The 16015-nt window shown below is 35.7% G+C and overlaps 1 protein-coding gene across 2 annotated transcripts in view; it reads right to left on the minus strand.

The window, feature by feature from the left end:
* Window positions 1–2558: 2558 nt before the first annotated feature.
* Window positions 2559–16015, minus strand: part of LOC149793344 (beta-secretase 1-like) — a 29532-nt gene continuing 16075 nt past the window's right edge. The window contains exons 8-12 of one of the 2 annotated variants that reach the window (XM_089967326.1): window positions 15575–15730; window positions 13300–13384; window positions 10378–10524; window positions 8949–9039; window positions 2559–3942 (exon numbers count right to left, since the gene is read on the minus strand). In XM_089967326.1, coding sequence (XP_089823452.1) covers window positions 3918–3942; window positions 8949–9039; window positions 10378–10524; window positions 13300–13384; window positions 15575–15730 — 504 coding nt within the window. In that variant the 3' untranslated portion in view covers window positions 2559–3917. Of the gene's footprint in view, window positions 3943–6863; window positions 9040–10377; window positions 10525–13299; window positions 13385–15574; window positions 15731–16015 lie in introns of those variants that run through there. The other variant, XM_089967325.1, reaches the window with a different exon arrangement.

A 16015-nucleotide genomic window follows, 5' to 3' on the forward strand; every position in this document is an offset into this window, starting at 1 on the left:
ACTCCTGGGATGCATACAAAAAAGGTAGTATTAGGCTCGGCACTAGAGCAAAAATGAGCAAAGTTTCTTTTTACTGCATAAGAACTTGACAGCTTAGACATGCAAACTGAAGCGTGACAAACTTAGATATGCAGTTAATTTACCTTGAATATAATTTATGTGATGAATATTTTGACCTATATAATAAACAATATAGAGCAAATATACATTTTCTAAGGGTAATCAATGTTTTTCAAAAAAAAATTTAACAAGTTTTAAATCAGACAAGTGGATTTTATGCCAAACCAATGTGAGCACTGGTGTACCTTGTTAAAAATTCCCACAGAAGAACAGTTTGTTTTTGTTGGTTTTAATGGCATTTGTAACACATTTTTGGCTGTATTATACCAATAAAATTGGATCTAATTGTCCTTTCATAGAAAAACAGGCTGTTCAGAAGTTACATGTTCTTCATGCTATTCTGAGGTCTGAATTTCACCAGATTAAAACTTGCAATTTACAACTACACAAAGGACCGTAGCAGAACAAAATCTGAGATAAAAAAAAATATTTCTGGACCCATATACGCTTCTGCACTAGAATAGCCCTGTTGTATATACAAGATAAAATCATACATTCTTTACATCAGTATGTGGATTGCTTTGGTTCTGTTGCATAGCAAAGCAAAGTTTTATCATGCTGTAAAAAAATTAAGAGTAAAGTTCTTTGTCCTGGGATCTACCACAGTAGCCAACTTAAACCATAGTAGGATTCAATCCCCCATTATTATCATCATGAGCCCAACAAAGTAAATATGCACCTGCTGCAGCTCCTTGACACCACTAATTAATGAGAGAAACATATTGACACCTCTACAACCAGCAATTTATTCCTTGGACAATCATATAAAACTGTTTATTGCTACCTTAAGCACAGATTCCTTCGAAGGAATTTAAGTCTTACTTAAAATTATCCAATCAAGTGTCATTTGTGAAGATTGTTGTTGTTACAGGGTTTAATGCCAATTTTCAGCACAAGATAGACTATACATGGCGGCCAGTATAAATGATGGAGAAGAACCAGTGAGCACTTTAGACCACTCGGCCACCATTTATGAAGACTTCAAAATCAGACTGGTGTTGGTGATATTGAGACCTGGATATATTGCTACAAGTGTTTTGTGTCTTCAAAACCAGTCAGTTATGCTTCTTCCCAAGAGAAAATACTGTTCAGTATACATTGTAATCAATAGACCATTGTGGTAATTCTCTTAGCAAGTGGGTACTACAATTCAAGATCTTTTTGATCATGTCCTTCCATTTTATCAAAAAGTGTGAAACACCGGGACAAAGAAAATCTCCACACTAAAATTTATCAAGTAAACAAAACTTGCAAAATCATTTTCTTAATAACAAAGTCCATTCTATTTTCACTTACCACTCTTAAGGACACTTCCCATCCCACTCTCAGGAAATTTACTATGCATATTATGTAAGAAATGTGAAATTCCATGAAGATAACCTAAATAAAAATAAATAATTCTCAAAAATCTCATGTTTCTGCAAAAAATAACTAGCACATTAAAAAAATGCCTTAAGAACAAATGTCATACACAGCAGATAACACAACATGATGTGATACAAAAGTTTAATAAAAAAAAATTGCCGACTGCAGTATATATATTTTCATTATTAAGAATTTTCTGCTCATCAACATTTATCTCGATCATGTCAATCAAATCCATGTTTTGCCACAATGTATCTTTCTGCTTCATAAATATTAGAATGTAGTGTTACTGTACAATATTTCCTGGTGTGGTGCAGTTTTTCTTTAATTTGAAAGAAAAAGGCAATCTAAAATTTGGTGTAATATTTCCATTGCAAAAAGTTAACATGCAAAACATTTACCACGTAAGTACACTGCAAACATTCAAAAGTAAAAATCTGATATCACACAATCATTCAAATGTCAAAAGATAAAATCCTGTGGCATTTGTTTCATCAGCCAAATTTTACAGCAGCAACAATTACCCATTAAAAGCATAATATTACATTTGCCTTGATAAAATATGTGATATGTTACCCCTGGTACTTCTATATGAACAGGAATTTTTGAAAGGTTGTACAAGACAATTAGTACACATGTACTATAAACCAAAGTACCCTTAATAAGTTAAATAATAAGTTATACAGCAAATTTTAAAGAAAACAAAAACAAGACTTGCATCTATAAAATCTAAAGACATCTAAAGGTATCCATTTAAAACCCTGTTCCCATATAAGGCTTCTATGTACATCAAATCTATCTCAACATAGTTAACTTTTCTAAGCTAAAATTCTGGATTCATGATCTTTGTGTTGCATTGATTCTATTTACAAATATTCCTAAAATAAACGATGTTAGATATAAGGAGTAATTCTTAATGTAATGCATGTATAAAGCTAAAAATGGGTTTTCCCAATACAAATGTGTCAGCTGAATTAATGTCAAGAATGGCACGCTGTTCTGAAAGTCGATACTGGCCTACTCGTCAGTGAACAAAATTTATCATATTTGATATTTAGTATTAACAAGCCTTTTTAAAGTCCTGAATGTATAATATGAAAACAAACATGGGATGTATGCATATACCGCAGAGATGCGTTATGTTGTTGTTTTTGTTGTTCTAGGTTTTAACAACATTTTTCAGCACAAGATATTCTATACATGATGGCCAGTATAACTGGTGGAGGAAGAACCCTGGAAAACCCAGGGAAGAACCACCAACCCACGAGAAGCTACTGGCAGGCTTTCCCACATACCCACGCTAGCTGAGCCTTGGACTCGAACCCACACAGACAGAGATGAGATGGCAGTGATCCGAAACAGTGAGCGCTTTAGACCACCTGGCCACTCGGGGCCCCAGATGCGTTATGTAGACTTGTAATACAAATGCACTTCAAAGAATAGGACTTGAGAATAAAAATAATCCATGTTTAACCTCTACCTTGTTTGTTACTTCTTGAATGAACAAAATCTGCCTTTCATCACAACCTTGCCCTACACTGTATATGTAACAAATTCAACCGTATGATATAAATATGATTGTTGTACCATTGTTCACAAGTACATTATGACTGGATGCAAGATAAAAACAAAACCATCTAAGTGACATTTGTTTCTTTCAATATGGATGAAAGAAGGATATGTATGTTTTGAAACATTCAACTTAATACCTGGCCAAAAGCAATTATCACTTAATGAACATACTGAAAAGCTAGAGTTCATTGTCTGAGAAGAAAAACCTTTTTTAAACAGGTTACACCACAAAAATATATGAAACTCAAGCAGATATGATAGTAGATGATCTTTGTATCAAATAATAATCTACAACTGTCACCATCAGTGGAAACTGCTTGCCCACCTGCTGTCTGGTGGGTATTGTGTCTCGGACAAAGGAGAGCAATTTAACCCACCAGACAACATTTTATGAAAAAATACCAATGGATAGAGAAATAATATAATTAGTATTTCACATGACATAATGTGAGGTCATAAAAGTTAATGACAGAATGTGGCAACAATGCCCACTGGAACAGGTGTCATGACTGTAGTCCGCCATATTATTATGGAGCAAGGGGAAATACAATCTGTCCTAAATTTAATTTCTATTGATCTGAACTTAAAAAAATTATCACATGATGTACTAAAAACCACAATACCATACTGTAGGAAAACAGTTCCCAAGAGAGAAGGTATTAATTAAGGATGGTTTAGTATCACATGACAAAATATGATGATGTCACCATTGTAAAATTTCGCCCTTCAGTGCCCCAGCTTATTCACTCTAGTCCCATTATTATCCAATGCATGCTTCTTCTTCTCATATCTACTTTAAAAGAGTGGGCCTGCCTCTCTTCATTCCCACTCAAATCAACTTGTGCACCACTTTGAATGTATCACATCACTACTTTTGAAGCACTCCTGAAAAAGATTATGAGCAACTTCACTGACTGAATTAAGGGGTGGCACCTCTTAATTCTAAACTGAATATCTGAACGTTGTTTACACGTAACATCTTGACTATTTCATAGAATGGTTAATGTCAAATAGCTTTTTTTAAAATTCATTTCCTTCCTTCCAAACTTTAGTTAGATACGAAGAATGGTGAAATCTATGATAAACGGTTAACTTTATGATGTTTAAAAACAAAGTACCAGGATGACGGATATTATTAAAGGTTGTTGTTGTAAAGTTTAATGCCATTTTTCAGTACAAGATAGACTATACATGGTGGCCAGTATTAATGGTGGAGGAAGAACCATCGACCCACGAGAAGCTACTGGCAAGCTTTCTCACATAACCACATTAGCCAAATCCGAGACTCAAACTGATGCAGACAGAGGTGAGATGGCAGTGATCCGTAACGGTGAGCGCTTTAGACCACTTGCCCACTCGGGGCCCCTATTATTAAAGGTAACAATGAGATCACCAAACGTTTCATTTCATATATTTAAGTACATTTCCATTACTGTATTTGAAAACATGATTTGCATTAATAAAATTTGGTGCCCTCTTTGACTGACTATAGAATACTGGTCCACATGCTGACACTCGAAATATTACTGAGAAAATAGATATGCATCACATGCTAACATGCTGGATTTCCCATGCAAGAAAAACGTCAAAATAGTGCCAATCTGATTCATGAAAGTATCTACTGCATTAAATGAAAATGACACTCAAATGTTTGAAAGAATTTTCAAGAATTCAAGATACCATCTCACATATTCTTGAGAAACTAAGATTTTCAAATTATCCATACTGGATGCAAGATTGGTATCATTTTCATTTAGGACAAACTAGATACCATTAGAAGGCTTTGGTAAAAACTGCAATTTGATATGGCCAGCCATTCAGGAGAATCGGTTTTGATTTTCATTATGGTCATTGTAGCAGCCAAATAAAAGGTTAGATTGGTATTATTTTCATTCAGGACCAACTAGCTACCAGACTTAGTCTTCTGGTGCAATCCCCATGCAGATATGACTAACATCATTACTGTAGTAAAGAAAAGATTTCTTAGGTGGCCACACCAGATGTCAGATTGGAATCTTTTTCACTTAGGAGCAACTAGACATCACATCTCCTGGTGAAAACCCAATGTTGATATGTCTTTCCACCAAGGAGGAGTTGAGATGTGATATATCAGACTGGCACAAATTTCTCTTTAAGATTAGCAAGACTGCACAGACACTGTGGAGGCCATACTGGATATCTGAGCAGCTTCATTTTCAATTGGGACAAACTAGACATTACAAAAAGTCTTCTGGTAAAAATCCCATTCTGATATGACTTTGTTCACACGGAAGAGCAATGATAAAATTTTCAAGATAGCTGCCACAGAGGTCATATCAGCATCATTTTCATTTAAGACCAACTAGACATTATATTAAGTCTTTTTGAGAAAAGCCCATGTCGACTGACCATCCATTCTAGAAGAGAAGTGGTAAGATTCTAAAGATGGCCAGTGTGGCAGCTATTTTTGATGTCCATGCAGAACTAGTTATTTCAGAACCAACTAGACATCCATAAGGCTTATGCTGAAAGCCCCATGTTGATACTACTTTCCATTCAGATGTAGCACTAACAAGTTTCAATATGGCACCATTGTATTTTGAACCAACTCGACATAATAATAAGTCATTTTAGTAAAACTATGTTGATTTGACCATTCATTCAGGAGGAGTAGTGATAAGATTTTCAATATGGCTGATGTGGTGACCATACTAGATGTCTGAGCAGCACCATTTTCATTTAGGACCTACTAGATACTGGGATGAATATGTGTGTCAAGCTTCATGGCAATCCTCCAAGTAGTTTAGGAGAAGTATTGATATGAAACTTGTAATAATATATGGACAGATGTCTGACAACAGACAAGACATCCAATAAGCTATTCTGGTCTACAACTAATAAAACTAAAAACTATACAATGATATACGATAATAATAATTTTTCCATAAAATATTTTCTATTTTCCTGATGTCAATTTTTATAAATATAGTCTAATTCTAACACAAATAATCAAGGGTCAATAAATATTGCTCTGTCCATATTAATAAATAACAATATATAATAACGTATTTGTTCTAATAAGGTACTTAATGTGAACAATTGCTTTTGGAGGTCCAAGCAAGATCATGACCAAATTTATCACTGAATAACAACCATCCAACTGTGAACAGCACAGACCCAGATCTGTTGGAAGGTACAGATGGGGCTTTTTATTCTGTTAATTCAGCTTGTGATTTTATAACACAGACCCAAGGCACAGACCTAGATCTGTCGGACAGTTGCTTGTCAGGCTTTATCCTGTTCAATCAACTTGTGCTTTTGTATGAACAGTACTGTCCCAAATCTGTTGGACAGCTGTATTATCAGGCTTTATAACCAACTTGTAAATTTATATGAACAGCATATACTCAAATCTGTTTGACAGTTGCATATCGGGTTTTTCATTATACATTACATTTTTTGCATCATGAATGACAAGTATCATCTGATCAGATATGAATTTTGGGGGATTTAGGTTGCTGCAATCCGCAAATTTGAGGACCAAACAAACAACGATCTTGATGTGGAAACAATGGACTCCATACTCAGTCCACAAATTAAAGTTTGGATAAAAATGCCATTGAGACAAAAATAAACAAATTCAATGTATGCAGTAATCTGTAATAGCAAGGTTTGTCATATCAAGAGATTACTGACTATGGTGAAATCTTTATATAATTTAATGTAATTAGCCTTTTCTACCATGAAGTCTCTTTACTTTTTCTTGGAAATCCCACACACTTTGCATCTGGAGTTGGAACTAAGTATAAGAATAATAGCTTAAAAAATGGATTTAAATAATTTAATTCTTCTGTAACATTCACGTTTTCAAACCATTCTACTATCATCAAAGTAAACATCATAAAGGCTGGGGACCTCCGGGCGTGATAGGCATTTATGGTGTTAAAAATGCACTCATCATTCTCCTTGAGATCAAAAATCAAAAGGTCTGTAGTCTCATGATTCCCTCACACTGCCATGGCTGACTGAACCTGTCAATCTCATGATTCCCACACAATGCCATTACTGACTGAATCTGTCAATCTCATGATTCCCACACTGCCATTACTGACTGAATCTGTCAATCTCATGATTCCCAAACTGCCATTACTGACCGAATCTATCAATCTCATGATTCCCACACTGCCATTACTGACTGAATCTGTCAATCTCATGATTCCCACACAATGCCATTACTGACTGAATCTGTCAATCTCATGATTCCCACATTGCCATTACTGACTGAATCTGTCACTCTTCCCACACACTGCCATTATTGATTGAATCTGTCAATCTCGATTCCAACACTGCCATTACTGACTGAATCTGTCACTCTCATGATTCCCACACACTGCCATTACTGACTGAATCTGTCACTCCCATGATTCCCACATTGCCATTACTGACTGAATCTGTCACTCTTCCCACACACTGCCATTACTGATGAATCTGTCACTCTCAAGATTCTCACACACTGCCATGACTGAATGATGACTGAATCTGTCACCATCATGGGTCTATCTTTAGCATGCTGATCAACTAAATCCTTTACATCCATTTTTCTTGCTTCCCAGATATAATTTTGATCACTATCACATTTGATGCCAAGAAGATGTAGGGCAGATTTCGAATTATGAACATCTATCAAAGAACGATGATGGGAATGATTGAAATGTAATATACAGATGAATTTAATCAATTTCATCCAAATTTGACCTACCTGCACTTACAGCCTGAAATGGGATGGTGGTGGTGGTGTATGCAGAGAAAAAGTAGAAACTAAGGTACCACATTTTCTGTACGTCTTCAGACATTGTTTGTTGATGTACACCAAATGTTTTTTGGACAAAATATTATTTTTATGCAAGCATAGATGTTTTCAGAAACTGTGGTAGTTCTTCAATGATAAGAGCGACAGACTAATACAGCTTTCTGAAAGTGCAGGAATGGCTTGCTTGTCATTGGAAACAGTCTTTACGAGTACATATATTATTCAAACTGTAAAACTGAGAAAATGACATCTCTTTATTTATTAGTAATTTATATAAGAATTAGTTACAGTGGATAAAAACATATCTAAAAAAAATAACCTAGTACAAAAGATTCTCATTTCAAGTGTTTTATATATTGTTATGGAAATTTATGAGTATTGGAATGTAATTAATTTACTACCAATACTTGTACAAATTTCATTACCAGACCACAAACTGGACTGGTTCAAGGGTGAATATGTATTATCCACAATTGAAATATTAAACACAGTTTTTGATGGGACAACTTTCAATGTAATGGTTTCCTCTTTTAATAAAGGATGACATATTCTTCTAATATTTTTATAACTGAGATGTTGAATCTGCATGTGCATAATACAATATGAAACACATTATTTACTGTGTCAAGTGTCAGTAAGCCAACAAATGCTGAAATGCATTTCTCCTGGAACTTTACATTTTTAATCATATATATAATTTTTCCTAATGACAAGCAAACCTTTCCTCCACTTTTCAAAGGTGGTATTATTATATCTTTTTACTTTTTTAATTGTTTAACTAAATTGTGCCCAAAAATCTAAACTGATGAAATTATTTTCAATTTCTCGTTTATCTTGATTTTTTAAATGCTGAATGAAATATTCTGATTTGTTTTTAGACAATAAAAAACAAATTTTTTACCTGCAGAAAGCATACCATCAGAAAGCACACAAAAATATGCTACTAAATTTTTTTAGATATTAGATTTACACCTTATGCTGATACTACCTATCTGAGACAAGATCGGTTAAATCTGAATTTGACCTCTCTAACTTTTTACGTCGACAAAAACATTTTCTAAGTTGCCACTGAGCAAATATAACAAATAATGGCAGCACACACAGTCCACATATTCCTGCCATCACATATGCCACAATATTCAGAGTACTGTCGTGTATTTCAACTTTAACATAGGCACAATCCTTGTAGTTTCCTGAAAAGAAAAGAGAACAATGCAGACTGATAAGGTTTATTAAAATGAATGACCTTTATTTTTCTTTTCAAATTGCAATTATAAAACATGATACTCCCTTTGTGTGTACAGATTAACATGCACTTGGGTGCAAATGTGATTGCTGTGTCACTCTAAAATACCTCCAAGGGAGCTGTCATACCACATTATTAGCTGTAACACAGTGCAAATGCATTTAATGTAAGAAGAATGAAATTTCTATGATGAGTAATCAATGATTTGTAATAGAAATCTGGCCAAAAACAACATATACTGAACAATTCAAAACTGACTGTAGGTTATAGGCCAGAATATCTATTAGAACTGTTGCATTATTCTTTCTTAACTGATGCTAGGGCATCAATTGTTCTTTGTGAACTGTTGCTAGGGCATCCATTGTTCTTTCTTAACTTGTGCTTGGGCATGCATTGTTCTTTCTGAGCTGTTGTTGAGACATCCATTTTTATTTCTTAACTGTTGCAAGGACATTCTATGTACAGTTATTTAAAAGACTGTTGGAGAGGATAAAGAGTCATGGAACGAAACCAAAAATTAATTTAGGGGCAGTTTAACAACTTTAGTCAAAACGAAGAGTCAATTCATGGGCAATTGTTCCGCTTAAGATAGAGCCAAGAGTTGATTCAGGGTAGCTGTACAACTTCAGACAAAACCAAAAGTTGATTCAGGGTAGCTGTACAACTTCAGACAAAACCAAGAGTTGATTCAGGGGCAGTTAGACAACTTAAGATAAAACCAAGAGTTGATTCAGAGGCAATAAGACAACTTAAGACAAAACCAAGAGTTGATTCAGGGGCAGTTAGACAACTTAAGGCAAAACCATGAGTTGATTCAGAGGCAATAAGACAACTTAAGACAAAACCAAGAGTTGATTCAGGGGCAGTTAGACAACTTAAGACAAAATCAAGAATCGATTCAGGGACAGTTATACAACTTAAGACAAACAAAAGAACAGCAGAGGAATGTCCTGGGCACAATATCCCAGCATATCTAGCCTGAACAACAACATATCTTGGGAGTAAATGTAATTTCATGTGAGTAGTTCAAAATTTGCATAGCAAAAAAAGCAAAACACTGAATTTTGAGACTATTTTCCCTGCATCTTCCTTGCATGGTTCATCAGATCTAAATAAGAATCATTTCACCCTGTTGTCCAGTTCTTTCCTCACGAAAATAGGATACTAGTCTCTTTTGAAGTGATACTTATAGGGCCATGTACAGAAGCCATGTAAAAGGGTTTGGACAACATGCTTGATAAAAATGCAATCTTTAAAAAAAAAATTGAAGAAAAAGCCAGTCTACCTGTGTAATTTTTTAATCCCTTTACATCAGATTTACGGGCGCTGTCATCCCTTACACTGCAAACTGACTCTGCAAATCCAACTTGGAGGTTTTGGCGATCAAATATCACATAGTAGCCCTCCATTACAATGGCACCAATTACAGTACCTAGAATATTTAATAGTACCCATCAAAATGAATGTGTCTATCAATATGCGTGTCGTTTCAAAGATAATTTGTATTTCCTGACATTACTATTAACAACTAACATGCACAAATCTAGGCACTGGTCAAAATATATTTTTTAATACTGGTAAGAGAAATTATATTTGCATTCTAAATTTAAAAATACGCCTCTGAAAGTTATTAGGAAGGTCTGAGGATATAGATCATTTACACATTCATTTGGTAAAAATGGCCCATATAAAAAAAAAAACAAAGACATAGAATGTCCTTTATTAAATTGACTGAAAACACTGGTCAACAGTGAAATCATTACTGACTTGAAAAGGCCCTAATCTGTAGTATTTTGGTGTGCCGAACACGAATATAACCGTGAAAAATTTGTATTGGCTCTCGTTTTGAAGATATTCATATACCTCATTTTCTATGTTTCACTGTGTAAATTTCTCCAGTAGGACTGCAGCAACATCCGGAATAATGATGTAACATTGCATAATACCATCATGCTCACATCATCCACAGTTGATTGCATCATTTTCTGATGCAATGCAATACTAATGCCATGCGGCTGCTGAAGTAAGTTGACGTCAGCAGTGTACTATACATGTGTAGGCCTATTATACTAATGCCAGGCGGCTGCTGAAGCTGACGTAAGCAGTGTACTATATAAAGCCCAATCAGATAGGTTCAGCATTTAAAATATTTTAGACGTTGTGCGAGACAGTTCAAGCTACTGTTACATAAAACTTATTATTTTATCCATTTACGTACAATAAAGAACAGTAATGCCTCGAAAGTGTGTTAATACCGCGGACAATTTTTGCTATATTTGTGGGGAAGTGACATTTGCCAACCAGAAGAAAAGTATCAATTCTCAAGTGAAGAAGGCATATCATCTTTACTTCGGATGCAAGGTTGGTGACCAAGACAAGCCTTGGGCTCCGCATATATGCTGTGCTACATGTACAACACAGCTTTCACAGTGGTTGAATTGCAAAAGGTCATCAATGCCGTTTGCAGTCCCAATGGTGTGGAGAGAGCCAAGCAACCACCTAAATGACTGTTACTTCTGCTTGGTTCCTCCTCTTTCCGGCGGAATAACGAAGCGAAAGAAGTCGAGAATAGTCTACCCAAACATTCCGTCTGCATTGAGACCAGTTCCACATGGTGAGGGACTTCCTATTCCAGAACCTCCAGCAGAATATTCTCTTGATTCATCTGACGAAGACAAAGGTGAGTCGACCTGTTCTTCTCCTGGTCCATCAGCATGCAGTGATCCAGATTTTCACTGTGGTGCATCATCAACCCCACACAGAATAACACAGGAAGAACTAAATGACCTGATTCGTGATTTGGACTTATCAAAGAACAAGGCAGAATTGCTAGGATCAAGACTCCAACAATGGAATCTTCTAGAAGAAGATGTCACAATTACTGCATATCGAAAGCGCCACCAGCAATTGGAGCCTTTCTTCTGAAAGGAAAGTAATCTGATATTCTGTTCCGATATTGAGGGCCTCATGAATGCTTTAAAAATCACTCATGACCCACAAGAATGGAGACTATTTGTGGACTCTTCGAAACTGAGTCTCAAGGCTGTGCTTTTGCACAATGGAAACATTCTTCCATCTATTCCAGTAGCGTATGCTGTCCACATGAAAGAGACATACGATAACTTAAGGCAGCTACTGAATTCCATTGAGTATAACAAGTACAGCTGGCACCTCTGTGGTGATTTGAAGGTAGTTGCCCTTTTAATGGGACTGCAGCAAGGATATACAAAATACATGTGTTTCTTATGCGAGTGGGATAGCCGAGCAAGGGAAATGCACTACATGAGGAAGGAATGGACTCACAGGCAGAATGTAGCCATTGGAGAGAAGAATATCCAACACCCAGCTCTGGTTGAGGCTCAGAAAATCTTGCTACCACCCCTTCACATCAAACTAGGTTTGATGAAGAACTTCGTGCAAGCCATTGACCGGACTTTGCCAGCATTCCGATACCTGCATGAAAAATTCCCTCGACTCAGCGAAGCAAAGATTAAAGAGGGAGTTTTTGTGGGTCCTCAGATTCGAGAGCTTTTCAAAGATGACCGGTTCAACAACTTGCTGGAAGGTGACGCGAAACAAGCATGGAATGCTTTTCGCCTAGTTTCTACAAACTTCCTAGGAAATGTTAGGGCAGAAAACTATAAGGAACTAGTAGAAGACATGTTGATGAAATATAAGAAACTTGGCTGCAATATGTTTCTAAAGATTCACTTCCTTCATTCCCATTTGGATTTCTTTCATAGCAACTGTGGTATTGTTAGTGATGAACACGGCGAACGTTTTCATCAAGATATCGCAACAATGGAACAAAGATACCAGGGAAAATGGTCCACTACAATGCTGGCTGACTACTGCTGGACACTCCTCAGAGATGCTCCCGAACAGCTATACAAGAGACAGGCGAAGAAATCTAAGATGTAGTCAATGACTTGATTTTTTATAGGTAGGCTATTACAGTTGACCTTTTACTATTGGAATGCATTTCGTTATGTAAACATTAATTTCTTGCAGATTACAAAAAAACTAGAGCCAGTTTTGCAATTTGACTGTCATATTCGTGTTCAGCACATAAAAATTGATAAGAATTGACTAATTTTATTTCAGTAACATGACTTTTGTAAAAATTTGTTGTCCAGTGAAATTAGTAATTAAGCCACAAAAGTATTAAATACTTAAAATCACTGACAGATGCATCATTTAAGCTTACCTGATTCAGAACTTGTAACAGCAAACTTAAAGCAATCTTCCCCCTTAATTGTATCATTGTCATTACTGACAGGTCGTAGGTATTGCTGAAATAAGAACATTCCTTTGATTTGAAATTGAATTTGTCTTCCTTTTGCATGTACCAAAACCAAAACATGAACAGTGAAATTTTACAAACTGGTGACTAATGACTACTATGAGCAGACAGAGAAATATGTTTTTTAATAAGCATAATAACCTTGCAAAATAAGAATATAACAATTTTCCCTCAAAATTTACAATGTCTCTCTAATCAGTTCTCCATTACTATGCAAGTCTCCCACAAGATGCAATATTTCACTACCTTGGTACTCAGTTTTCCATTATTATGCCAGTCATCCACACTCTGCAATGTTCTGCTACTCAATTCACCATTATTATACATGTCTCTTACAATTTGTTTGTTCCACTACTCAATTCTCCATTACTATGCATGTCTCCCACAATTTGTATGCTCCAATACTCAATTCTCCATTACTATGCATGTCTCATACAATTTGTATGCTGATTCTCAATTCTCCATTACTATGCATGTCTCCCTCAATTTGTGTGTTCCACTACTCAATTCCCCATTACTATGCATGTCTCCCTCAATTTGTGTGTTCCACTACTCAATTCCCCATTACTATGCATGTCTCCCTCAATTTGTGTGTTCCACTACTCAATTCCCCATTACTATGCATGTCTCTCTCAATTTGTGTGTTCCACTACTCAATTCCTCATTACTATGCATGTCTCCCTCAATTTGTGTGTTCCACTACTCAATTCCCCATTACTATGCATGTCTCTCTCAATTTGTGTGTTCCACTACTCAATTTTCATTCATATGCAAGAAAACAGAAGCAACAAGAGTTAACTGCAACCAAAGCATCACAGGGAGCCACAGAAGCTCAGCTGATAGAGTGCTTAACTTGTAATCAAAGGTGCAAGGGTTAAGTACCTGCCTAGACAAGGCCAGGTTGGCTGTCTGGTATGTCCTTGGGAAAGGCACTTTGTTCCCATTTCCTCAGCATGATATAGTCAATAATGTGTTAAAAGTGCCCTTTAAACCAACAAACCAAAGAAAGCATTTCAAAGGGTCCTACTCATAACAACAGCAGGGCCTTAAAGAAAGAAGCTTATGTTGGGAAACCAAAGTTGGGTGAATGACCAATCAGGGGTCATAACTCTAAATGATGATACAGATTACTGTATATCCAAGACATTCATGGTCTCATCAAGGTTTATGATAAATTTAGTTGAAATCCAGCATTTCTCAATAATTTTATGCTGCAGAAACTCAATTAGGGTCTTATCTGTATAAAGCTAAATACCATGTATCCTCGCTTATAAGTCAAGTCAAACTGCAAATAACAAAGATCATGATCTGCCATAGCATAATGCGCCTGCAGATTAGGGTCTATGCTGATGTTCTAATGATTATTCCTAACAAACTGCACAGATCAGATCTGCCGGCACATTGTGCTGTAGTTGGACTCTTCTTATAAGCAAGTATAGACGGTATGAAATTCTTGATCAGCCACAAGTTACAACTTGCTAATAACTTACTCTTTGTCACTTACTGGTAGTCAGTACATAGTTATACAAAATCAGGAACACAGGATACAAAAATGTTACTGCAAGTTTTCTAGGATGTATACATCACAATAGCTAGCACTACATCTGCTCTTTTTCACAGGTATCTCTGAGTTGTTCATGCATGCATGTTTGAACTTCTCTTAGCTTCTTCTACCTGATGCTTTGGATGTAACACAAAAGAGGCATGCATTTTGGACCCTTTACGGTAGTCATCATGACATCACATTTTATCAAGGTGTATCACAGCACTCTGCAAGAGACTGGATGTAAAATTATATGCTTGAAAACTTCTGTTTCTTATTAAATAATACAAAAATAAATCCCCACATAATTTTGTCACAGTTCCATGAAAGAAAATGATAAAGTCAATGAAAAGTATATCAGACCTTGGGAAATCTTTAGCAGTTAGCAGTACTACCTTCGATAAACTGGTCACAGAGTTGTGGCAAACCAATGTGAGCTAAGTAATAAGGTACTATATTACTCTGACACAATTAATACCAACCATAAGCACCGAAAAACTCTCAACAAGACTATTATACTATTATAACGAATAATCTGTGAAGGCCCATAACTCTTTTTATTCTAAGAAACTAGTGTTTTACATTAGCCTGACCCAACAATCTGAGCAAGTGAAAACAAGAATTAAACAAACAGACCTGTGGTGAGAGATTTAGGCTGAACATGGAGTTATTGGTGGTTGGTAATACAAGAGTTATCACTGGGAAGTCATTGTATGGAACCCTGTTTCTCCCCCAGCACAAAACTTCATCTCCAGTCCAAAATGTTGTTAATGGAATCGTCAGGTTCGTGTGCTGGAAAGAAGTTAAAAATTATAATGAAGGTTATCATGAATGGCAGATGATATACCCTGTGTCTAATAATCCTCTACATCATCATTTTTTAAAAATTTTAAATCATAATCACATAGAAGAAATGTTGCATATGCAAAACCACTCACAAAATAAAGCAATTATTAAAATACAGTTCAAAGACTCAAGTTTGTGATATTTATTAACAATCCAAAGCTGAGTAATAACAAGATACTCCTTGACAAGAAAACATTTTATACCAACTTGACAGTGACAAAAGCAATGAAG

This window comes from Sinohyriopsis cumingii, chromosome 8 (assembly GCF_028554795.1).
Source record: "Sinohyriopsis cumingii isolate HCF-2022 chromosome 8, ASM2855479v2, whole genome shotgun sequence".
NCBI lineage: Eukaryota > Metazoa > Mollusca > Bivalvia > Unionida > Unionidae > Sinohyriopsis > Sinohyriopsis cumingii.